General features: G+C 44.2%; 2 protein-coding genes across 3 annotated transcripts; one reads left to right on the plus strand and one right to left on the minus strand.

The window, feature by feature from the left end:
* The first annotated feature begins 658 nt into the window (after positions 1-658).
* Positions 659-19243, plus strand: cdh15 (cadherin 15, type 1, M-cadherin (myotubule)). Its single transcript, XM_024418781.2, has 14 exons — positions 659-914; positions 13527-13691; positions 14135-14290; positions 14684-14828; positions 14928-15109; positions 15282-15410; positions 15597-15782; positions 16029-16273; positions 16393-16535; positions 16630-16863; positions 16964-17203; positions 17318-17463; positions 17572-17766; positions 17881-19243. Exons 1-14 carry the CDS (start codon positions 846-848, stop codon positions 18079-18081), a joined length of 2436 nt encoding a protein of 811 aa, XP_024274549.2. The 5' UTR covers positions 659-845; the 3' UTR covers positions 18082-19243.
* Positions 19244-19365: 122 nt separating this feature from the next.
* On the minus strand, positions 19366-25500 carry spg7 (SPG7 matrix AAA peptidase subunit, paraplegin). Of its 2 annotated transcripts, XM_024418780.2 has the most exons (18): positions 24939-25500; positions 24615-24846; positions 24357-24459; positions 24175-24267; positions 23811-24052; positions 23270-23409; positions 22977-23079; positions 22763-22888; positions 22511-22673; positions 22222-22395; positions 21882-22006; positions 21688-21790; positions 21260-21370; positions 21029-21144; positions 20713-20869; positions 20472-20635; positions 20277-20354; positions 19366-20121 (listed from the first exon to the last, which is right to left on the minus strand). In XM_024418780.2, the coding sequence occupies exons 2-18, from the start codon at positions 24828-24830 to the stop codon at positions 19906-19908; spliced, it is 2430 nt and encodes an 809-aa protein (XP_024274548.1). In that variant the 5' UTR covers positions 24831-24846; positions 24939-25500; the 3' UTR covers positions 19366-19905. The 2 variants fall into 2 exon arrangements, with proteins under 2 accessions (XP_024274548.1, XP_024274547.1); XM_024418779.2 differs by having other exon boundaries at positions 24615-25499.
* Positions 25501-26844: the final 1344 nt, after the last annotated feature.

Raw genomic sequence — 26844 nt, forward strand, 5'->3', positions numbered from 1 at the left:
TGTTCAGAACTGTAGAGAGAGGACCTTCACAAACTGAATTTAGGGAATTGTCAGATGACGTTGTTTTGGACATGTGTTCTGTTTGCGACAGTGAATATTGTATTAGTACGTTGAGGGTGAGTGCAGTGTTGAGTGCGAGTGTGTACATACAGTAGAGGCTCCTCCTGGGCTGTGTGGTCCAGGGTCAGGGACAGCAGGCCGGCCAGAGCAGAGCAGTGACCGACTGAACACTGCTGCTGAGGACTGACCTTCCCCAGGGCTCTCTCCACACAGTACAGCCACCAGCTGCTCTTCTGCTCTCCTCTCCACACTCCTTTATTTTCCTCTTTCTCTCTCGTTCCCTCACTATCTCGTTCTCTTTCTACCTTTATGTTTCTCTCCATCTCTCCTTTACTCTTCCCTCTGTCCCTATCTTTACATTTTCTTTCTCTCTGTCTCTCGCTCTCTTTCTTGCTATCTCAATCCTCTCTATATATCCATCTTTCTCTCTCTCGCCTTTTCTCTCTCCCTATCTCTCTCTCTGCATCCAGTGACCCCCCCCCCTATTTCCCTGCCCATAGCTGGGGTGTGTCTCAGTTGGAGACTCAGAGGGCTAAGGGGTTAGAATTTCAAACTTCAGCCCTCCCATGCACCCCAGTGCACATGTGCTGTCACTCAATCGCCTCTGCACTCACTGCCCAGAGAAAGAGAGGGAGAGAGACACACAGGGGGTTTGGATTTGAGACATTTGGTTCCATTGCCCAGTACTGTCAGGAACCCCGAGCTTCTCTTAAAACTGGTTTGAGAAAGAGGATCCACCGTGGTCATTGGGTACAGTACGTGTTGGAGTTCGTTGAGAAGATCACATGCTGGCACAGGAGATGGCATCAAGGGGGTTGGCAGTGCTGTGTGTGCTGGTGGCTGGCCTTGGTCAGGTAGGAAATATCATACTACTTTGAGTACTGTGGTGTCACTCTATAGACTTCATGCCCTACACTTTCTTAAATCACACAGAATTGGAACCATTTCAACTTCAGGCTATAATATATATGCCATTTAGAAGACACTTTTATCCAAAGCGACTTACAGTCATCCGTGCATACATTTGACATATGGCTGGTCCTGGGAATCGAACCCACTGCAGTGGTATTACAAGCGCCATGCTCTACCAACTGAGCTACAAAGGGATACATTTGATATTTTCTCACAGTATGCTTGTCAGACTTTTACTTTGATGTATATGTGTTATTTAAAGCAGTTTAAATGTGATTTAAGTCGTTTTAGCTGTATTTGTTCTATATTTCCACAGTGCAGGAGTTAGGGGTTAGCTGTGGTGGGACAAACTTTTAGCTGTTTATTTAGTCAATCTATGGTTTATGTTTGAATTGATGAAATATGCTATGTTTAACATGTTTAACAAACTGATTTTCATCAATACAAGTGATAAACATCATGTGAAGAGGTGAACGTGGCTATTGGCTAATCTAAACATTTCAGAACCGTTGTAGATCAGATGATGAATACTCTTGTAAATGACCAACGAATGCTGATTTTTTTATACATCAGGCGGAAATCGGGGCTCGACTGTTAGCAGGCTTGTCATCAACACCATTATAAGACACATAATGGATGACATTGTAAACAGACATTTTACTAACATAACTTCAAAACTCATTCAGTCACTAGGGCTGTTTATACATGTAATGGAACCCAGGTTGGAGATGTAGACAATTGGCCCTCAGTAACCTCTTCTGTTGAATGGCCTGAAATCATTATGGATGTTGCAGGTTTGCAGCTAATTCATTTCCAAAATTATGGATCGCAAGATTTCAAACAATTTTTTAAGCAATGGCTTTGAATTGATGATGGCAAAGTGTGTAGCCTACTGTATATTTTTATAATGACATAGTTCTAAAAATGGGTAAGGGCAACTATCTGAGACACATTTTCTTTATTAGTGTATCAAATTCGAGAACCACATGGTAAACGACATCAGCTGTAGAAGATGGTCGTAATAGATCATTGAAACAGCCGCGGGGAATGCCAGTCAGTCACAGTTTGCCGCCAGCCATCGGTCATGTGTCTTACTGTGATTTAGAGGAACAGGTATGTGATGACGCAACCTATGGGGCTTAGCTTGCATCACAAAATGTGTAATCTGAAAGTAATACACTTTAAGTACAAACACATACCAAAGAACATGAACACCGGGACCATCAACAATAGACTATAGCCCAATGCCCACTCTACACTTGAAGGCCCATACATACATATGATTTGGATTATCCATACACTTCAAATCACATTTAATTAGTCACATGCGTCAAATACAATAGTGAAATGCTCACTTACAAGCACCTAACCAACAACGCAGTTTAAAAAATATGAATAAGAAATTAAAGGAACAAGTAATTAAAGAGCAGCAGTACAATAACAATAATGAGACTATAATACAGGGGGTACTGGTACAGAGTCAATGTGCGGGGGCACCGGTTAGTTGAGGTAATTGAGATAATATGTACATGTAGGTAGAGTTATTAAAGTGACTATGCATAGATAATAACAGAGAGTAGCAGCAGTGTAAAAGAGGGGGTGGGAAATGAAAATAGTCTGGGTAGCCATTTGATTAGATGTTCAGGAGTCTTATGGCTTGGGGATAGAAGCTGTTTAGAAGCCTCTTGGACCTAGACTTGGCACACCGGTACTGCTTGCCGTGTGGTAGCAGAGAGAACAGTCTATGACTACGGCGGCTGTAGACTTTGAGCATTTTTAGGGCCTTCCTCTGACACCGCCTGGTATAGAGGTCCTGGATGGCAGGAAACTTGGCCCCAGTGATGTACTGGGCTGTACGCACTACCCTCTGTAGTGCCTTGCATCGGAGGCTGAGCAGTTGCCATACCAGGCAGTGATGCAACCAGTCAGTCATGCTCTCGATGGTGCAGCTGTAGAACCTTTTGAAGATCTGACGACCCATGCCAAATCTTTTCAGTCTCGTGAGGGGGAATAGGTTTTGTCGTGCCCTCTTCACAACTGTCTTGGTGTGCTTTGACCATGTTAGTTTGTTGGACACCAAGGAACTTGAATCTGGACACCAAGGAACTTGAAGCTCTCAACCTGCTCCACTACAGCCCCATCGATGAGAATGGGGGTGTGCTCGGTCCTCCTTTTCCTGTAGTCCACAATCATCTCCTTTGTCTTGATCATGTTGAGGGAGAGGTTGTTGTCCTGGCACCACACGGCCAGGTCTCTAACCTCCTCCTTATAGGCTGTCTCGTCGTTGATCACCACTGTTGTGTCATCGGCAAACTTAATGATGGTGTTGGAGTCGTGCCTGGCCGTGCAGTCATGAGTGAACAGGGAGTATAAGAGGGGACTGAGCACACACCCCTGAGGGGCCCCTGTGTTGAGGATCAGTGTGGCAGATGTGTTGTTACCTACCCTTACCACCTGGGGGCGGCCAGTCAGGAAGTCCAGGATCCAGTTGTAGAGGGAGGTGTTTAGTCCCAGGGTCCTCAGCTTGTTGATGAGCTTTGAGTGCACTATGGTGTTGAACGTTGAGCTGTAGTCAGTGAATAGCATTCTCACATAGGTGTTCCTTTTGTACAGGTGGGAATGGGCAGTGTGGAGTGCAATAGAGATTACATCATCTGTGGATCTGTTAGGGCGGTATGCAAATTGGAGTGGGTCTAGGGTCTATGGAATATTGATGTGCGCCATGACCAGCCTTTCAAAGCACTTCATGGCTACAGACGTGAGTGCTATGGGTCGGTAGTTGTTTAGGCAGGTTACTTTAGTGTTCTTGGGCACAGGGACTATGGTGGTCTGCTTAAAACATGTTGGTATTACAGACTCGGACAGGGAGAGGTTGAAAATGTCAGTGAAGACACTTGCCATTTGGTCAGCGCATGCTCGCAGTACACGTCCTGGTAATCAGTCTGGCCCTGCGGCCTTGTAAATGTTGACCTGTTTAAAGGTTTTACTCACATTGGCTGCGGAGAGAGTGATCACACTGTCGTCCAGAACAGCTGGTGCTCTCATGCATGTTTCAGTTTTATTTGCTGATGGATCGTCGGAGGGCATAGCGGGATTTCTTATAAGCTTCCGGGTTAGAGTCCCGCTCCTTGAAAGCTGCAGCTCTAGCCTTTAGCTCAGTGCGGATGTAGCCTGTAATCCATGGCTTCTGGTTGGGGTATGTACGTACGGTCACTGTGGGAACAATGTCATCGATGCACTTATTGATGAAGCCAATGACTGATGTGGTGTACTCCTCAATGCCATCGGAAGAATCCCTGAACATATTCCAGTCTGTGCTAGCAAAACAGTCCTGTAGCTTAGCATCTGCTTCATCTGACCACCTTTTTATTGACAGAGTCACTGGTGCTTCCTGCTTTAATTTTTGCTGGTAAGCAGGAATCGGGAGGATAGAATTATGTAATCTATTTCAGTAATCTATCTGTGAGTGGACCGATGTGAGAGACCTAAAACCACAGAACAAGATCCTTCATACCTGAGGATCCTAGTTACTCAGGTTACATACAGCACATCAGATAACTATTTTAGCTCTGTGTGTAAGTTTAACCTATGTGAGTTTGAGGTGTTACAACCCAGTGAGTGGAAAGTGGCTGGCGAGATTTCACAAACACCTACTACATCTACCCCAATGGGAGAAAGGCTGTGTTGTTTTTGAGAATATCCTTTGGAAAGAAAGAGGGTTGTGTTGCCTACAGAGCATGGGCTCTGTTCATAGAGACGGTCATGTTGGCCAGCAGCTGTTCCCAGATGCGTACTTGATGCCATTTGTCCTGCTCAGTAATCCCCGCAGCGGAAAGAGGAGTCGGCCACTCCCTAAACCATGAAATCAGGGACAAATCCGTCCATAAAGCAGCAGCCGGTGCTGAGTTCATGCTCATTGGAAGAAATCACTCAGTACAGCTGCTCAGCGTCTGAAGCACAGGCCTGTTCTGTCTTCTTTCTGTTTTACACAGACTTGGGTTTCAGGAACAGGAAGGGCCTCCACTACAGGGTCAGAATCAACATTAAAACCACCATGCCAGTGCACTGTTACCAGAGATTATCTTTCCCAATGGCTCTTTCCCAATTCATATTTCCTTGATTGCTGGCATCCACTCTCCTCACCTCTTTCTCAAAGATCTGAGTGGAGAGGCCTTGGATCTTCCCCTCCAATGTGAGGTGAGGAGAAAGGACATGAAGATGAAGGAAAGACAAATTAGGAAAGAGACAATATTGTAACAGGCTTTGGTGTTACCTCCATTTTCACCAGCTGAGTCATTGACCAATTAGTGACCCTTCAAAGGATAGGGTCTCTCTCTTCATGTTGTTAGAAAACAGGTTCCATTTAGTCTTTGTGTTCATGTTCCATTCACAACAGATGTGACAAACATTACATGGAAAGGAACAGGAAAATACATTTTTGAAATGGGACACTTGTTATCCCATCTCATTCAGAGCACCTGATGCCTTGCATCAAAGGATGTTTTCTCTCTGACACAAAAGGTAATGTATTTTCTTTTGAATGAGATAAGGGAATGGCAGTGGCAGACAAGGCCGATGGAACAAAAACAGCAGTGTTAATGGGCACGGTAATGGTCTCTCCTTGGACTTCTATCATGACCCGCTGAAAGAGGACTGACCCTGGAGCGAAGAAGGGGTAGTGGTGGAGGTGGTGGTGGTTGTAGGGATGGTGGTAGGGGTGGATGGTGGTAAGGGTGGTGGTGGTGGTAGGGATGGTTGTGGTGGTGGTAGGAGTGGTGGTGAGGGTGGTGGTGGTAAAGGTGGTGGTGGGAAGACTCCTGAGCCAGAGCTGGGAGAAAGAAATAAAGGTGACATCATGAGCTGAGGAAGTGGTTTTGGTCCTGGTACAACCTCCCTCAGGTTTTAATAAAATTCCACTCCAAATGAACAAGTGCTATTTTCACTCCCACACTCTGGGAGCGGAGTCCTAAGTAACTCTCGCCGTCTCCACTAGGTCAGCATTCATGAAGCTCAGACATCTGCTTTTGTGAAACCCTGGCTCGTACCCCCAAAAATAGGAGGCCCAAGAAGCTATAGCTGAGGGGTTGGGAAGCGAGGTAGATAGCTGCTCATTACAAGACACTGAATGAGCCTTTGGAACAGTGACGGAGGGGGAACATGAGGGGAACAGGGGAACCTGTCTGACCCTCCACCCCATGACCAGAGGGATTGTCAGGCATGCTGCCTGCATTCTCTCCCTCTTCCCCTCCTGCTCATGCTGTGGTACTCTGGCCAGTTCACATACACAGACTGTACCTCCACTCAGCTAGCACATGGCTGACTCAGGGGTCTATTTTATATTCTATTTTAGAGAGGCAAGTCTCTAAAGTTATGACTTACTGTTTGAATCCGTAACAAAGCAGACATAGAATTGGAACTCTAGCAAGAGCATACTGTAATTCTAAAAGCCTTATGTTTCTGTCTAGATATATATGAGTGACGGTAAATATCTGTGTCTCTTGCACTGACTACGACCAGCTGCGGTAAATGGAGTGAATTAAGCAAAAATAGTTGTTTTTATCACACAGCAGCTACTACTGTAAACCACAAATACATATTTCAAACAGAGTTACTACTCTCATGACATACCTCATACAGTTGGTGCAAGCTTGTAACAGCTCTGAAGATATAAGGGAAGGGTATCAGTCATGCTCCCCCACCATGTCATACCCATGGGTGTGTGTGTGTGTGTGTAACTTTTTTTTCTCTCTCATTTTCAAGGCACTTGTTTTTTGTTGTTGTTTATCATTTGAAATCCCTCCCCTGACTGAGCATCCTTGACTCAACAGCATGAATTTGAATAATTTCATCCTTGGATACTATAGTAGACAACGGCATAATGTTCTATCGACCAAGCTTCAGTAAATAATTGTCCACTCCATGGGACAGATGTTGGTCTCTTAGCAGCTAAGTTTCATTCACAAAATGCAGGATCTAAATGAGAGATTGGCACACTTTCAAAGCTATTTTTAGAGACAACCGAGAGAGTTGCCAAGGGTCCTTGCTGCTGGCACTACCCATGACAGTCTCCCTTCAGCTCCTCAGTGTGGGGTCAGTCTGAACAGTATTTTCTTCACAGCAACCGCTTAATACGTGGAAACGTTGCCGCAAACCTTTTGACAGTAAACGTTATCACACACCGCAAATAAGATCATGGATGTTTTGATTGTGAAATACACAGTGATTTTGAAATACAATTTATTGAGATACTCTGCATAGTTGTATATCAAGCTTGGTGTTGACCTTGATATCAGCAACGCTGACCGCAATAACACATCTGTTCTGATACCTTAACTTTAACTTTCCCAATAAGTTTGCCAGCTTATTCCCTCCTCTTGGCCGCGTCATTAACCAGTCTGCAAATCAACACAAATAAACAATTGAAAGGTTGTGTATAAAGTATGATCTGGTTTGGTACCGCGAGACACTTACCACGAGACACGTACCGCAGTCCTACCTACCTACTTCAGAGCGCAGTCCTACCTACTTACTTCAGAGCGCAGTCCTACCTACCTACTTCAGAGCGCAGTCCTACCTACCTACTTCAGAGCGCAGTCCTACCTACTTACTTCAGAGCGCAGTCCTACCTACCTACTTCAGAGCGCAGTCCTACCTACTTACTTCAGAGGGCAGTCCTACCTACCTACTTCAGAGCACAGTCCCACCCACTTACTTCAGAGCGCAGTCCTACCTACCTACTTCAGAGCGCAGTACACCTCACTGTGTTAACGGGGGTGTTGACCCCCAAGAGACACCAGGCAACTGCTGGCCACGGGGTGAGAGGCCAAGGTGTAAAAGTATCTGGGAAAAAGTCCCTAAAACAGTTCATGTTGGTGAGAAGAAAGAGGAGGCCTGCTGTCCTTCACCCTAGCTGTCAGAGGTGACTGGTGCTAATTGGTAAGATGACTCCTAGGTGTAGCCCAGTCACTGCTGAACTGGAAAAGAGATGAAGACATTACAGAGCCCTCCTGGTTTTGTTTGCCACCCAGATGGAGTTGAGACCACAGGAGATCAACACAATGATTTTAACTGTGTCTGTTCACTGATTCTCTTCAGAATGTAGCAGGCTCTTTCCAAATTAGACCTCTAGCCCCATTCAACAACCTGATCTCACAAAACTAAACAGGAGCACAGTGTTCAGTTTTGGTTCACAAGGCTAGACCTCAACATCTATTTCTCTAATTCTGATAGTATATGCTATTATTTTACTTAAGTTATTCTTCCTGAGCTGTTGTTGTATTCAATCAAAACCAGTAACCCCACAACCACAAAAAACCTGTTTGAATTCACAAGTTGCCGAGTAGAGCGGTTGAATCAGGAATTCAACAGGAATGTAGTTTCAGTCTTAACCGCATCATCCAGTTACAGATTTTGATTGAACAGGGCCTTTGGCCTCTGACTGGCCGTAGCTTGATCTCTGATCTGTGATCAGAGCGGTAGTGGAAGGTGAGAAGGATTTGCTGTCTAGACTGGTATGTGAGTGTAAACATCTCTGTATGAGCGTAGGCAGGGCTACACCAGTGGCTTAGGGTCGGGGTCAGGAATATAGAGCACTCTAAGATTAGTCTGCTCCTAACTCAGCCTGCACATAGTTGATATTCTCCTCAGACTGTATGCTACAGCAGCGTAACAAAGTGCCAGTGTGTCATATCTCCAGGCTAAGGGACAGGGAAGGGTCACCATGTCCCAATATACAATAGTGATTCAATCTAATAATGTATTCCGCATATCAGTGTCTTTATGTATGGAAAGAGTCACATGAGGAATTGGCTATGGTCAATGTTCCATATTCTGTTTAGTTGTGTTAACATGTTATTACTCTGAAATTACAAGTTGTTACTACAGACTTTATGATTGACGATGAAAAGCTGAATGAGAACAAAAAGTGTTATTTTTATATAGACAATACTTATCTGCCAATGACCGTGATCATGTTGTTACCACTAAATGCTGAGATTTTTCTTCTGAAGAGTGATGACAGGTGGTGTCTTTCTTAAGGAATGTGTGTTTGAATGTGTGTGTGAGGAATTCTGTCATCAGAGCGGATTCGTAAGGTGACCCCCAACCCCTAGTCAGGTGCAAAGTTGAACATAAAGGGGAGTCTGTAAGTGTGAGAAAGAGAGAGGGTGGGAAATCACAGGAACTAAATCCATAGGTGACAGCTGGTGTGAGTGTTTCTGAGTGTGTCTGAGTGTGTGCTTGAGATAAAGGCAGAGCGTGCGTGATAGAGAATGAGAATGAACACGAGAGTAATTGTTTTTTGGCAGGCATGATGGGACCCCATGTCGTCCAAAAAGTTATACTTTTGACATTCTTCCAAGAGTCTTGATGATCATCCAGGTGCTTCCAGGTGCTTTTTGGCAAACTTGAGTCAACTTTTTGGATGAGATGGGTCCCATTATGTCTGGTGAATACCAAACACTGCATTCCACAGTAAGAACCTCATACCAACGGTCAGCATGGTGGTGGTAGTGTGATGGTTTGGGGATGCTTTGCTGCCTCAGGACCTGGACGACTTGTCTTAATAGAAGGAACCATGAATAACCATGAACCATGAGCCATGAATTCTGCTCTGTATCAGATAATTATATAGGAGAATGTTAGGCCATCCATTTGTGAGCTGAAACTGAAGCGCAGCTGGGTCATACAGGAAGACAACGATCCAAAATACAATCAATTCTACATGAAAATGGCTAAAAAGCAACAAATTTGCAGTTTAGGAATGGCCTAGTCAAAGTCCAGACCTAATCCCAATTGAGATGTTGTGGCAGGACTTGAAACAAGCAGTATATGCTTGAAAACCCTGTCGCTTAGTTAAAGCAGTTCTGCATGGAAGAGTGGGCAAAATGTCCACCACAGCGACATGAGAGACTGATCAACAACTACAGGAAGCGTTTGGCTGCAGGGATTGCAGCTAAAAGGTGGCACAACCAGTTATTTAGTGTAAGGGGGCAATTACTTTTTCACACAGGGAATTGAGTGTTGCATAGCTGTTAATTAACTAAATAAAATAAGTATCATATTTTTGGGGTGATTTATAAACTCAGGATCCTTTTATCTAATATTAGGTTTTGGTTGAAGATCTGATAACATACAGTATCAAAAATATACAAAAGTACAGAAAATCAGAAAGGGGGCTAATACTTTTTCACGGCACTATATGCATACTGTATCTGTATTCTCAGACGTGAAATCCATAGATTAGGGCCAAATGAATTTATTTCAATTGACTGATTTCCTTATATGAATTGTAACTCAGTATCATCTTTGATATTGCTGCATGTTGCGTTTATATTTTTGTTCAGTGTACAATATGCACTGAGTATACAAAACATTAAGAACACCTGCTCTTTCCATGAGATAGACTGACCAGGTGAATGGATCCCTTATTGATATCACTTAATAAATTCACTCCAATCAGTGTGGGTGAAGGGGAGGAGAGAGGTTAAAGAAGGATTTTTAAGCCTTGAGACATGGCTTGTGTGTGTGCCATTCAAAGGCTGAATGGGGAAGATAGCAGATTTAAGTGCTTTTGAATGGGGCATGGTAGTACAACCTGGTCTAAGACCATTTCGTATTATTCTGTACGTGAATCCGAGATACTCCATTTAGTATGGTATATTACGTTTCGTATGGTATGTATTCACTTGTGGATGTCCATCACCTATTTCGTAGACATGTTATGAAATATAATTCATATTATATGTTACGAATTTTAAAACGTACAATATGTTATGAATTTGCAAAACATACTACAGTTGAAGTTGGAAGTTTACATACACTTAGGTTGGAGTCATTAAATCTTGTTTTTCAACCACTCCACACATTTCGTGTTAACAAACTATAGTTTTGGCAAGTCAGTTAGGACATCTACTTTGTGCAAGACACAAGTAATTTTTCCAACAATTGTTTACAGACAGATTATTTCACTTATAATTCACTGTATCACAATTCCAGTGTGTCAGAAGTTTACGTACACTAAGTTGTCTGTTCCTTTAAACAGCTTGGAAAATTCCAGAAAATGATGTCATGGCTTTAGAAGCTTCTGATAAATGATGTCAATTAGCCTGAGTCAATTGGAGGTGTACCTGTGGACGTATTTCAACGCCTACCTTCAAACTCAGTACCTCTTTGCTTGACATCATGGGAAAATCAAAAGAAATCAGCCAAGACCTCAGGAAAACAAATGTAGACCTCCACAAGTCTGGTTCAACCTTGGGAGCAATTTCCAAACGCCTGAAGGTACTACGTTCATCTGTAAAACAATAGTACGAAAGTATAAACACCATGGGACCACGCAGCCGTCATACCGCTCAGGAAGGAGACACGTTCTGTCTCCTAGAGATGAACGTACTTTGGTGCGAAAAGTGCAAATAAATTCCAGAACAATAGCAAAAGACCTTGTGAAGATGCTGGAGGAAGCAGGTACAAAACTATCTATATCCACAGTAAAACGAGTGCTATATCGACATTACCTGAAAGGTCGCTCAGCAAGGAAGAAGCCACTGCTCCAAAACAGCCATAAAAAAGCCAGACTATGGTTTGCAACTGCACATAGGGACAAAGATCGTACTTTTTTGGAGAAATGTCCTCTGGTCTGATTAAACAAAAATAGAACTGTTTAAACACCATCCCAACCGTGAAGCACGGGGGTGGCAGCATCATGTTGTGGGGATGTTTTGCAGCAGGAGGGACTGGTGCACTTCACAAAAAGATGGCGTCATGAGGGAGGAAAAAAATGTGGATATATTGAAGCAACATCTCAAGACATCAATCAGGAAGTTAAAGCTTGGTCGCAAATGGGTCTTCCAAATGGACAACGACCCCAAGCATACTTCCAAAGTTGGGGCAAAATGGCTTAAAGACAACAAAGTCAAGATGTTGGAGTGGCCATCACCAAGCCCTGACCTCAATCCAAAAGAAAATGTGTGGGCAGAACTGAAAAAGCGTGTGCGAGCAAGGAGGCCTACAAACCCGACTCAGTTACACCAGCTCTGTCAGGAGGAATGGGCCAAAATTCACCCAACTTATTGTGGGAAGCTTGTGGAAGGCTACCCGAAACGTTTGACCCAAGTTAAACAATTTAAAGTCAATGCTACCAAATACTAATTGAGTGTATGTAAACTTCTGACCCACTGGGAATGTGATGAAAGAAATAAAAGCTGAAATAAATCACTCTCAACTTATTATCCTGACATTTCACGTTCTTAAAATAAAGTGGTGATCCTAACTGACCTTAGACAGGACATTTTTTACTAGGACTAAATGTCAGGAATTGTGAAAAACTGAGTGTATGTAAACTTCCAACTTCAACTGTATATGCTACGAATTTGCAAAACATATGATATAATGATATACAAATTCTAGCTAGGTGGCCAATGTTAGCTTGCTGACTAACATTAGATTGGCTAGGGGTTAATGTTAGGGTTAGGTTTAGGAGAAAGGTTAATGTTAGGGTTAGGGATAACTAAAAGTGTTAAGGTTAGGGGAAGGGTTAGCTAACATGGGAAGTAGTTGTAAAGTAGATAAAAAGTAGTAAGTAGTTGAAAAGTTGCTAATTAGCTAAAATGCTAAGGTTGTTCCACTCATCCAACCACCCTACTTTTGTTTTTGCCTTAAGTAACTATCTGCCAAACGTAACACATCATACTAATTTGAGCATCCAGGATTTACATTTACATTTACTACAGGCTGGATAGTAGGTGCCAGGAGAAACCGGTTTGTGTCAAGAACTGCAACACTGCTGGGTTTTTCACGCTCAACAGTTTCCCGTGTGTATCAAAAATGGTCCACCACCCAAAGGACATCCAGACAACTTGACACAACTGTGGAAAGCATCGCAGTCAACATGGGCCAGCATCCCTGTGGGATGTGTTCCTAATGTTTGGTATACTCAGTGTATGTCTCCACACACCTTGGCTATTGAGGGATTCAAGACAATGTCGTTTTTTTATTGATCTCAGATTCTGTCTGTCATTGTAAAAGTAGCCTGTCATTTAGATCATTTGTGAGGTAAAGTCTCCAGTCATCTACATTTTTCCCTGGACGCTAGGCTACAAAATAATTGTCCCCATGTGTGCAACTTATGCAAGCACCATTTCTTTATTACAATTGTGATTTATTTTCATACGTTCTGGTACTTCAGAGCACCCCCCAGAGCACCCCCTCTCGGGCTCACTTTTTGTTTCCAGCACCTCCCAATTTACATGTAGTGTGTGAAATCTGAACCCATGCCTCTCCACCCCTCACCCACTTTAGGGACGGGGTAGGGGACGGGGGTCACCATTCAACCACCACCAGGCCGCAGAGAGAGGCCAGCTGCTGCATCCCTCACCAACTGATATTAGTAGCCACAACACGACTACCAAAAATATACAAATGTATTTGGGTTCTGTACTCCTTGACATGAAGAATGTGAATCATGATTTAAACGACTTCATTCATCCAGAAATGTATGGCCCTCACTCAGACCATCTAAATGGTCTCTTAAATGAATCCCATTCTGTTGCCCCCAGGTCGGGAGCAGTGGCCAAGCGGGCAGGGAGGACCTGAACCCAGCGGCCCTGTATCCATGGAGACAGAGGAGCAGTGGGGGTCTGAGCAGGGTGAAGAGGGACTGGATCATCCCTCCAATCAGGGTGCTGGAGAACAGCAAGCAAGTCCCTGAAAACCTGGTCCAGGTACTGAATCACGTCATCTCATCTATACTGATGTTAGGGCCTCTATATTGTACACATTAACTGATGAGAGTGTTGGCTAAGTGACTACAACGTAAATGTTAGGGTAACACTGACACTTTTTGGTCCAGTGAAATTGATCTTACCAAACATGGTATGTAAGATCAGTCACGTGTGATCAAGACAACCTACTGCTCTCAGACTAAAGTGAACATGGCTATTGTCCAGACAGACAGCCATTTAAACTGAGCATGAAAGAGCCACGCTGGCCTCTCTGACCTCCAGAACCACTAACCAGTTATGTGCTGTTGCTCTCCCTCTCTATTCCCATCAGTGACCACAATCACATCTGGTACTCTATGTGCTGTTCTGTTCAGTTCACTCTCCTCTCACTCTTCCAATGAGATTCTCACCCAGCCATCCTCTTGTGTTGTCTGTTTCCCCAGATCAAATCAGACAAGATTTTCACTGGAGAAGTGATCTACAAGCTGGAAGGACCAGGGGTTGACCAGGACCCTAAGAACCTGTTTGAGATAGACGATAAAACAGGCTGGATCAGGAGCATGATTCCCCTGGACAGAGAGAAATACAGAAGCTTCACGGTACAACTCACAGGAGAGACATTAGCACTATTGCCTTTGACACATAAATTATACTATGTCACTGCAGGTCAGCCAGAACCCTTCTTTTTTTTGGGTAACAAGGAATGTCACATGACATAATAGCATGTTATTCAATGTTAGCATGTCATCCAATGTTTTTCAACTGAACGTCTACCAATGCGATTTTGTTAAATTGACTGTCTTGGTTGAGTGAGAAGGGAAGTATGTTACTATAGTGGGTTGTTTTCTTCCCAGGTCTACATGAGCAGCTGAATATAGACCCAAATCAATCACAGTCAATAAGCTGAGAATTGTGTAAGAACAGCAAACACTATGAATGAAAAGAGGATGTGGAGAAACATAAGAGTAATGTCCTGTTTCTGTTCTCGGCAGCTGAAAGCCTTTGCCCTGTCGCCCAGTGGAGAGAGACTGGAGAATCCCTCCACCATTGAGATCGTAGTGCTGGATCAAAATGATAACCGGCCCAACTTCTCCCAGAAAGAGTTTGCTGGATCCGTTTATGAATTCTCCGTACCAGGTATCACCTACACACGCTGTGGATGTACACGCAGTCGGTACACAAAATGCCAACTGATTGGGTAGTGAACTGAGAGAGTGATTGTTGTTGTTTTAACAGGCACATCTGTGATGTCTGTGACTGCGACTGATGCTGACGACCCAACCACAGACAACGCTATCCTGAGCTACTCCATCATTGGCCAGGAGAGCATCCCGCTTCTCCGCATCAACAAGACCATGTTTGGCATCAACAACGAGACAGGGGCCATTTACACACGAGACGTGGGTCTAGACTGGGAGGTATAAGGGCTCTTCCTTTGTCTTTTCATTGACCCATTATTTAGGTCATGCCCTTTCTGGTTCATCAGAAGCACAATATTTTGAAAGGTGTTTGAAAGGAAAAACTAATTCATGTAAAATAATATGCTGTATGTGCCATAAATGACTGTGAACGTCTGTGCATTCCTTACAGGTGGTTAAAGGCTTTCGGTTGAAACTGCAGGTTGCTGACATGTCAGGCATGGGGTTAACCAGTCTTGCGAATGCAGTCATACATGTGACTGACATCAACAACAACCCCCCACGATTCTCCCCAGACCAGGTGAGTTTCACTGTTTAATCTCTCAGGAAACTGTTAGCTCCCTTCCATCAATTGCCTTTTATCAGATGATATAAACGATATGGACACATCATTCAGGCCAGCTTCAAAATATAGACATGCACATTCACATGTGTTTATATAAACTAAACACAACACAACTGCGTTGTGTCTGTTTCCTGAATACAGTACACTATGTCAGCTGTGGAGAACAAAATAGACTTTGTGATTGGCTGGGTCAACGCCACAGACAATGATGAGCCAGGGACAGGAAACTGGGAGACAAAATACACCATCGCCAAGGGCAACCCCTCTAGGAACTTTGCCATTCGCACAGACCCTGTGACCAATGAGGGTATTCTGTCAGTGGTGAAGGTAAGTTATTCTCCATCCGGCAGGAGGACGGGAGGGAATGTGTGGGGGACATTCTGGCTCCATGTTAGAATGACAAACATGACAATCAGTTAATCCAGTTTATATAAAGCCTATATAGAGTATAGAGCATGTGTTCACACACAGTCAGAGCCAGGCCTTGATACATGACACTGTTACCCCATCTAGTGGTGACTAACTATCCAAGTTGTCTTTCAAAACCTCTGCCTTTTTTGTTTGTTATTGCAGGCTCTGGACTACGAGTCCCAAGAGGTGTATACTCTGACTCTGACAGTGGAGAATGTGAACCCTCTCAGCATCAAGGCCCCCAAGAACCCTGTAAGCAGTGCCATAGTGGTGGTGACCGTGGTGAATGAGAACGAGGCCCCACGCTTTATTAAAGACCCCATAGAGATCTTGGTTCCTGAGTCTGTGGACCCTGGCACCGTGCTGGCCAGTAACATTGCCTACGATCCCGATAATGCAAAACTCAAGTAAGTTTGGTGCACTGGAGAACTCTTTCATTTGTGTTTACACTGAATATATAAGAATATACGTTTATATACTATCTGTGTCTATAAGGAAATGAAAACATTGCTGTCATTTCAATCAGGTATGACATACTCAGAGATCCTGAGGGATGGCTTATAATCAATCACGAGACTGGAGAAATCGCAGCCAGGAAACCGTTCAATGTCCTCTCCCCTCATGTCAAGAACAACATTTACAATGCAGTCATCAGAGTCACAGACACAGGTGAGTATCCCGAGTTAGCCACTGCTTCACCTCACGTAACTTGAGGCGTCAGGTCAAGCAGGAAGTGACAGTAAATGATGCCATTTCCTCCTAGACGCTGGTGGAATCTCGACCACAGCGTCTCTGGTGATCACGTTGTGGGAGACCAATGACTTCCTCCCTCAGCTGTTCCCCTTGATGGGGACGGTGTGCAGCGAGTCAGGCCGGAAGACATCTGGTCTGTTCCTGACGGCTGTGGATGAGGACCTGCCCCCTCACGCTGAACCCTTCACCTTCCACCTGCAAGACATTAATGTATCTGCCAACTGGACCATCATACAGGTCAATGGTAAGGACAGAATTAGATACTCCTATCATCCAGGACATATGTTATGTCTTCTCATTCCAACTCCCTCTATCTGTGTTTGTGTCACTCTCTCTCTCTCCAGAGACTCATGCAGTGCTGCGACCCCTGGTAGAGCTGGAGACAGGGGAATATGCTGTCACTGTGTTGGTGACTGACTCTGGCACCCCAAGTCTCAGTGCATATGCTCAGGTCAATGTGACTGTGTGTCCGTGTGGGAAAGACGGTGAATGTAAGACCGAAGCTGCTGCCATATTCGGAACACGAGTTGGTGTCAGCTTCATTGCCTTACTGGTCATCATGGCCAGCATCGCACTCCTGCTGTGTAAGCTATACCTCATGTAAACCCTCACAACACCTGAACAAAGCACATCGCTACATGAACACACACATTTTCCCAAATGTTTCTGTGCAGTGAGATGGGTCTCTGTGTTCTCAGTGTTGCTACTCCTGGCTGTAGCCGTGGGTAACTGCAGACGGCATCATATGAAGAAAGGAGAAGGGCTGTTGGTGGGGGATTCAGACGAAGACATCCGTGACAATGTCCTGAACTATGACGAGCAGGGTGGTGGAGAGGAGGATGAGGTCAGACATTATAACACGTTCCAGCTGGCAGAACCAAGTTATCTGGTGACAACATCGCCTCTCTTGTCCTATAGACACTTCATATTCCTCATCCTTTACTCTCACTAGAATGCCTTCAACATTGACCTACTGAGGAACCCAACGGATGTGGGACCACTCCCAATATCCTACTACCCTCCCGTCTCTGGCATCCCCAGGGGAAAGCAGCCACTCAGGAAAGACTACCCAGACAACCTGCCCTCCCCCTCGTATCCACGGAAACCCCCAGCGGACCCCACTGACATTGAGGACTTCATCAATGATGTGAGAAAGGATTCCATCATGGCCCTGGCCTATTGTTTTAGTCCGTTGAAATAAGAACGGTCCAAATCCCCAGAGAGAAACAAATGTATTTCTTGCCTATTTGTGTCTCCACAGGGCCTGGAGGCAGCAGACCATGACCCCAACATCCCTCCCTACGACACAGCTCTGATCTATGACTACGAGGGTGATGGCTCCCTGGCAGGCAGCCTGAGCTCCATCGCCTCAGCCAGCTCAGACGGCGACCAGGACTATGACTACCTCAACGACTGGGGACCACGCTTTAAGAAACTGGCCAACATGTACGACCCACGCTAAGGAGACTGCCTGGTTATTTAGCTACCAGTACATTTACCGTAGCTTTATCCTCAGATGCCATCTATTTTCTCCTAAACTCCACCCAACTCCCTATTCTTCATCATACATCCTCCCTCTTCTTCTTGTAGCTAGAACCTGAGATCATCCTCAGTGTAGGATTTTGACTGATTGGCAGAAGTTTAGTGGATCTCTGTGTTCCTATTCCTTTATGTTTCCAGTTGTCTCCGGCAGTGCATTAGCTCAATTCTTTAGGCTCTTTTGACACTACATATTGTTCTCCTCCAATCCCTCTCTTTGCAACTGTAAAAGGTCACCGTTGTCATTTTCAGGACTATCATGGGTAATGTTTATATTCTCCTCCCAGTTTAGCGACTTTCTGACCGGCTTGATGAGACAACCACACAGCATTCTGCAACATCTGAATGGTTCACCTTGTGCTGAGTGGTATGCGTGTGAATGGCGAAGGGAGGGAAGGAAACACATGGTAGAGCATACCAATGAGAGAAGAGAAATATGCACTGTAGTCCTCCAGTCAGTCAGTCCATAGAGCCACTTAAAACCACAGTGGCCTTACCAGTCAGGTGTGTCATCTTGGAGGTTTCTCTAATCATTTTTTGGTTTGTGTTTTGTAGAAAGCTTTTTATGTGAGAGGAATGTATAGAAAGGTTGACCATGTACTTAAACAGTGATGGCAAAAAGGGCTAAGCATGCTATAAAGGGAAACAGAACGTCTGTGGAATTGTACCCATGTCTGGTATTAACTTTTAAAATACTGTATGTGACCTCTACCATATGAAAACATTGATTTTCTAAATGCTGTTAGTGTTACGTTTTTATAAATATTTTGTACATATATTTTCCATTTCTTTAATTTAGTTTTCCCCTAACAATATTACATTAATCCTCAACTCCTAAAACAAACTCCACTTGGGAGGTCTATACACTTTGATAATTCTCCTGCCATTTCAGTTTGACACCTACAATTAAAACATTTGAAGCCAATAACCAATGCTATTACATTTGAGGAGATATGGCTTGGTGGACAGTTTTCCTTCCAACATAATGCAATACTCAAACTCCTGTGAGAACCAATGGTTTGGATGTGACATTTTTGTTTTCTTGATTGACATGTATAAATTATAAATAAATACTTTACATAATACATATGTTTCAAAGCAGTTCTCATATTACTATTCATTTATAAATACTCAAAATAGAGGACATTTTCTTGAAGTCATATTCAAGTTTGGTAAACAGAACACAAGATGGCGCTGCCAACTCAAGGACAGTTGAAATAAAGCTTTATTTAAACACCCCTGAGCATCACAGGGATTTTGGAGCAAATCACCATTTTACAACTCAAGGTAGGATTCTGCCCATAATACAATGAACTGCATATCCACTGCAGCAATGAACAACCTTTACTGGTACACCATTTATGCCATGCTAAGGCTGACCCAGACCAGGTGCCACTTACCCAGAGTATGGTTAAAATACTCTGAAAACCTAAAAAAGGCCCAACAAATGTTCCCTCTAAGGAAGTGAAAGAGGACCCGTGGTCCTAAAAGGTCTATGAGTTCACTGTTCCTCACCACTAACAGATACACCTCGTCTAGTTACACCTCACTGGAGTGAATGGACATTTATCAACAAACTGAACTGATATCCACCAGGAAAAGCAGGTGAGGTGGCACTTAACTGTTTATGGTGATTTGTGTACTGGAAACTTGCAACCTCACAGCGAGGGGCTCTGGTCCTCCTACATTATATTGCTGGAGGAGTGTGTGTACAGATTCTTGCAGAGGAGTGTTGAGACTGACCGGGTCATACAGGCCTCAGGTTCAGATGTACATCATTATCATCCTTCCTACGAGGAGGTGGGCGTGGCTCATCATCCTCCCCTGTGTCCTGCTTGTCCTTCTCTGCTTCGATCCAGCTTTGAGGGGCGATCATCTTCTTGGGCCCGTGGGGAGGGGGTCCCAGCAGAGCCTCGATGTCCTCATAGTTCACCACTTCCCGCTCCAGAAGAGCATTGGCCAACTGAAAATACACACAGAGAAAGCCGGTTAGCCAACTGTGAACGCAAAATTGTTTGACAATGGAATACAATGCATGATGAGTGTTTAAATATGGTAGCTATGTAGACACCACGTCACACAAAAATATGGCTAACAAGTGTGGAATGAGGGTCTTACCATTATCAGCTTGTCTCTGTTATCTAGAAGCAGTTTCTCGGTCTGTCTGTAGGCGCGTGCTATCAACAGCTTCGCTTCCTGCAAGAACCAAAATACAAGCCATCCTTCACAAGATTATCTCCAATGAACAGAACTACAGGTAAACTTACAACAGGGGAATCTTCTACTCGTAATGTTTCGCGGGTGTAGACTTACGTGGTCCATCTGCTGCTGGAGGCCCTGGCTGAAGGGCCTGCGTCCGACAGCTCCCTGCTCCTCTGTCTCAGGGAAGGACACCTGACCCACACTGGAGGACATGCCATACTGCTTCACCATGGAGTAGGCCACACGAGTCACCTTCCGCAGGTCATCCTGGGCACCTAGCGCAAAGACAAACGTCTCACAGACTGAATGCTATAGGTGTGTGTATGTTGTGATGAATGGTCAGACAGCCTACCTGTGGTGACCTTGTTGAAGGTGATGGCCTCTGAGGCTCTTCCTCCTAGAGCCATACACATCCTCTCAAACAGCTGTTCTTTGGAGAACAGGTACTGGTCTCTGGGCAGGATCTGGGCAAAGCCGAGGGCAGCGTTGGTCCTGGGGGCAATGGACACCTGGCAAACAAGACAACCAGTGAATATATCACCATTGTACAATATATGGCTATCTACTATGTTTTTGGTCCTGTTCATTTCTCCATAGTATTCAACAATATCGCATTGAGCAAAGACACACTGACATTAGTGGATATACAGCTATGGAGGTGGTGTCACCTTCATGAGTGCCTCTGTGTGCTCTAACAGCCATCCAACCAGGGCATGGCCAGACTCATGGAACGCTACAATCTTCTGCTCCTCTTTGGACAGGATCTTACTTTTCTTCACACTTCCTGGATACAAACGGAGAAAGTCAATAAGGAACCAGAAATCAATCTCTACCACAAGAAATTTGGCGAGTGAGTTCCACGGTGGCAGACATTCATAGACATCGTAATGACCTCGTACCGGCTAGGACTCTCTCCACAGCGTACTCAAAGTTGAAGGTGTCAATGGACTTGTAGCCTTCCCTGGCAGCGTGCAGGGCTGCTTCGTTACAGATATTGGCAATGTCTGCCCCTGAGAGAGTAATACACAATCCCGTTAGTAAATCAGTGTATTCTAAAAACTGTGAGCCCATGTTCAGTGACAGCATACAAGAAGGCGAATATACAGTTGTTTTAGAGGGGTGCTATTTAAGCAATAAGGCCCGAGGAGGTGTGGTATATGGCCATATATCACAAACCCCCAAGGTGCCTTATTGCTGTTACAAATTGGTTACCAACGTAAAGGGTTTTGTCATACCTGTGGTATACAGTCTGATATACCATGGCTGTCAGCCAAATAAGCATTCAGGGCTCGAACCACTGAGTAACTTCAGCCATGTGTGTACATACCACTGAACCCTGGGGTGAGCTCTGCCAGACGCAGGGAATAGCTGCTGGCTGGGTGGGTGAGCTTGAGTATCTTCAGGTGCTGCTCGTAGATCTCCTTCCTCTCCTGAAATGCACAAGAAGGAAACAGCTCATGCACACTTAATACATTGGAGATCTTCAGGACATAGATACTTTCAGAGGACAGGGCACTGTACCTGCAGAGTGGGGAAGTCGATAAATATGTGCCTGTCCAGTCTCCCTGGTCTCATGAGAGCATTGTCCAAAATGTCCGCCCGGTTTGTGGAGGCCAGGACTATCACATGGTCAGTAGTGCCCATTCCTATTGGGAGAACGGTAATGAACAGTATGTAAGTGCAAACAATGTTGCTGAATAGCAAAAAAAGACATGATACATGTATTATGTTCCCCCCAAAAATACTTAAAACCTTCACATGTCAGTTATGATAAAGAGATTGATAACCGTGACGAAGTAGCAGAAAGCTATTATTTGTGTAACCCTAATCTCGGTTAACTCAAAACAAACCCCCTCCTCACCGTCCATCTCCACCAGCAGTTGATTGAGGGTCTGCTCTTCCTCGGTGTTCGAGAAGCCAGACATGTTATTGGAGCGCTTCTTTCCCACAGCATCAATCTCATCTATGTAGACGATGCAGGGGGCTCGGGCACGCGCCTCTTTGAACAGACTCCTCACCCTGGCAGCACCAAGACCTGCACTTACAGACAAAAGATACTTCATTATTGCTTTGACTTGCTGTCCACCTTGCAGTCTTCTTTGGACAACTTAACGGATAGGACTTCTGATTGGAAACAGTGCAAATCTTACCCCCAATGACTTCCACAAACTCAGAGCCTGCCATGGCCAGGAAGGGCACCTGTGCCTCTGTGGCCACAGCCTTGGCCAGCAGAGTTTTTCCACAGCCTGGGGGCCCCAGCAGCAGGGAGCCCTTAGGGACTTTGGCCCCCAGGTTGAGGTACCTGTCTGGGCACTGCCAAGAGAAATCAGGAGTTAGCAAGACACCTGTTGACATTGCTACTAACTGTCACACAAATCACCTCTTTACATTTGCCCTCTTACCTTCAAATAGTCAACAAACTCCTTCACCTCCATCTTTGCCTCGTGCATGCCCGCCACATCTTTGAAACTCACACCCTTCCCAGACTTGCCATTCACAATAGTGAACTTGGCCATTTTCAGCTGGTTCTGTTGAGCACATCACAGACAAGCATGAGAAACACAACAAAATGGCTAAGACTAGTAAAGGGAAAACAGTTCAACAGCCCCTACTTACAAATGCACTGAAGCCGCCCTCTTTTCCACCCATGCCAGCCAGGCGGAAAATATACCATAGGATTGCCACCCCAATGGCAGCCATTCCAAGGGCATAAAGTGCACTGTGACAGAAAGAGACAAAAGTAATATTGTACCAATGTCATGGAAACACACATGACATGTTATTGAGGTATAAACATATGACATGTCATTGAGGTGTAATCATATTACCTAACCATGGCTTCCATGTGATATTCATTCTTGCATGATCACATCACAGATACAGCTGTTGGTTGAGAGTCAGGTACTCACTTTCCAAAGAAGCCAGTGCGCTTGTAGGAGACTGGGATCCTGTCCTTGGCGTCAATATTCAGCTCCTCTTCTGCAGCTCTGAGCTTCTCCTCAAATTTGTCAATGTTGGCCACCTGCATACGGTACATCAGAGCCAGCCTCTGCACACAGATGAACGGAGGAAGCGTGTGAAGGGGGGCATATTTCACTGAACATCATCTAGATTCCTGTGCTTATAAATAGGTGACATGGCCATCACAACATAAAAGTGGGGATGGAATGTAGCAACACTAAAAGCTGAGGGGTATACTACAAAGTAGGATCAATGAGTTAGCCAGCTAACATTGATAAGCAACCCAAAATAACTATTGATTTTCTGGTTAATTAAAAAGCTACATTTAGATACGTGTTTTCATTTGTTGAATCAATTAGACCAAGCTCATCTTTCTAAAAAAAAAAAAAAATGAATATTTAGGCAAGTTATCAAGGGGTTAGCCAGTTTCTGCTTTGTAGTATACTGTACATCAGTGTCCAGATTCTAGAATGAGGAAAAGGAACGTACAGGCCTTCCGAAGATGACTGCTCCAGGGTGGAGGTAGATTTCCACGATGTCACTCTCCGGGACCACCTGCACGCGAGACACCTCACCCTTGGCCAGCATCTCATTGACAAAGTCATTCCAGGAGATGTTTCCCCCGCTGGTATTGATGGAGTTCAGGAGGCTCATGACCAGGGCGATGATGAAGAGAGTGCGCAGACGTTCCCTGTACATCTGATCCTCTTGCTCCCGCCGCTTCTTCTCCTCTGAACGACAATGGGGAATTAAGAGGTGCAGCTAACATCTCACCTGTGTATTCATGGCACAAGATAGCTAGTATAAAGGACTGTAGCCTGAATGCAAAGCGGTGTTGAGGTTTCTTACTGACCTTCATCTTCCTCTGGAGTTTTTCCCTTGGGTCCATCACTGTTCTTTTGATCTTGTTGTGTAGACTGGGATGTGCTGAAATAATTTGTGGAACCTGCAATGATAGGGTACGAGTCAGCGTCAGACTGGGAAATATTAGATCATCTTCAAATTAGTGTGTGTGTGTGGGGGGGGACTGCTTACCTAAAATATTCCACAGGTCAACAGGGTTTTTGAACAAGCTGTTCTTGATCATTAGCTTACTTATTGCAGTCAATCTGGGACTCATGGGTCTGTGTAGCAGTTGCTGGTGAAAGAAGTAGTAGCATAATATTAGACCAGGACCTTTTCCTGTTGCTCACAGTTACAGGAGCTAAGTACATAACAGAGGAGTGGTGTGACCATTGTGATTTGAATGACAGTCAGCTATTGTCATGGTGGAAACAAAGACATGCAACTAACCTGAATGAGCCCAGGGTTGAGGCCATTATGTGGTTGAGTCACAAATGGACGAAGTGGGCATGATAATATTTTACAGTTCATACATGTCGATTGCTGCAGTTTGGCGCCATCGTTGTTTGGACGCTTGTTGACAAATTGACAGTTGTTGCGTCCCGACACGGTCCATATTATAGTCTTGTACTTTCTACAAGAACTGGCACGTCGCAGAGCTGCCATTTCCCTGCCTGCTAGACTACCGAACATTCGCACAGGTTAGATACAAATACAGTACAGCTGGCTAGCTAATAAAACTGACATGGTCAACATTAACAGTGCATTCACTACCTGGCTAGCAAATTTCAGTAATGACAAATAGGCTTCGACCTTGAGATTGCAGCAGTGGTAAGCGCGGTATTTTGTTATATAAAAAAAAGCGAACTACATCGTTAGCTGTTGTTATTCAACATGACAAGAATAATAAAAATGGTGTGCTACATTAAAGACATTTCACTCCTTACAACGACCAGTCCTCAGTACATGTACAACTGTCTATGTATCTTAAACGACAAGATTTCGTTCACAAATCCTTTGATATGCTCTGAAATGTAGATGTACCCATCACTCTGTTTTGGTAACGAATTTGTATCATTGAAGCAAGGTCAGTGAATTAAATAGGTAAAATCCCTTGTTAAGCTGACCACGAGAGCAAATAAGCACATACATATCCTGACGCACTTAAAAAGTGTTTGCTGAACCCCGAACTTTAACCCCAAGAGATACGTGTCCCTTGACCAAAGAGTATCTATATATTTGATTTGATTCTATGTTCACGCTGAGATAGACATAACATTCAATTTGCGGAAAATATATAATTTATTGTCAATAAACTAATATTAGACTAGGACCTTTTCCGGTTGCTCACAGTTACAGTAGCTACAGTACATAAAAAAGAATATTCAGTACTAAACGGCCCTTTGACCCTTGTCGGATTACGTCACGATGTTGCTTCATGAGCGTTCTACCTGCGCAGGATTTTCACATCCAGGAAACACGTTCATTGAGATAAAAATGGCACATAGAATAGATGCTAACTGTAATAAAATACAAAAATACACGTATTATTGACATTGTGCTTGTGCGCTATAACATCATTGTATTTTACTGTATCTGCCTCTTGTGTATGCTAAATAATGTCTCTATGGACTTCTTTGCTGTAGTTACAAAAGTAGCCACCAGAGGTAGCTATGGCATCGAGCATTCATTGTGTTTATATTTTGAAAAAAATAACATTTCTAATACTTTTATCAGTAAAATCATGGTGAAAAACAGCTTGGAAAGTTTTGTTGTTTTCTTGTTCATAAAGGTTTGTGCATGACATTGTGATTGTAAAAGCTGCCCTGCCTAAGAAATATCAGAGAAAATCTTATTGTTTGGAGGCTCCTGAGGGGAGCAGCGGTCTAACGCACTGCATCTCAGTGCTTGAGGTGTCACTACAGATACCCTGGTTCGATTCCAGGCTGTATCAAACTGGCTGTGATTGGGAGTCCCATAGGGCGGCGCGCAATTGGTCCAGCGTCGTCCGGGTTTGGCCGGTGTAGGCCGTCATTGTAAATAAGAATTTGTTCTTAAATTTAGGTTAAATAAATAAAAAGTAGCCTGGTAGACAATACCAAAAATGATATACTCTGTGGTACAAGACTGAAGTGGAGCAGTTTGAGTGCTTCCCAACACAATTGTGAAGAGTACATGACAATACCTCTTCCCCCCCAGGAGGCTGAAAATAATTTCCAATGGGCCTTTCAGATCCTCAAAAAGTTCCATAGCTGCATCACTGCTTGGCATGGCAACTGCTTGGCATCTGTCCGCAAGGTGTTACAGAGGGTAGTGCGTGTGGCCCAGTACATCACTGGAGTCAAGCTCCCTGCCATCCAGGACCTCTATACTAGGTGGTGTCAGAGGAAAGCCCTGAAAATTGTCAAAGTGTTCTCTCCTGCTACCGCATGGCAAGCGGTAACAATTAGTTAAATAGTTAACCATATAGAGGTACAGATTCGTTAACCAAATATCTGCATTTACCCATTTTGCACAAACTCTTTTGATTTACATACACTGCTGCTATTGTTTATTATCTGTCCCTTTATTTCTAGTTATATGTACATATCTACCCCAATTACCTCGTACCCCTGCACATGGACTCAGTACTGGTACCACTTCTATATCGCCAAGTTATTTTTTGTTGTTACTTATTGTG

Source organism: Oncorhynchus tshawytscha, linkage group LG04 (genome assembly GCF_018296145.1).
Source record: "Oncorhynchus tshawytscha isolate Ot180627B linkage group LG04, Otsh_v2.0, whole genome shotgun sequence".
NCBI classification, from domain to species: domain Eukaryota; kingdom Metazoa; phylum Chordata; class Actinopteri; order Salmoniformes; family Salmonidae; genus Oncorhynchus; species Oncorhynchus tshawytscha.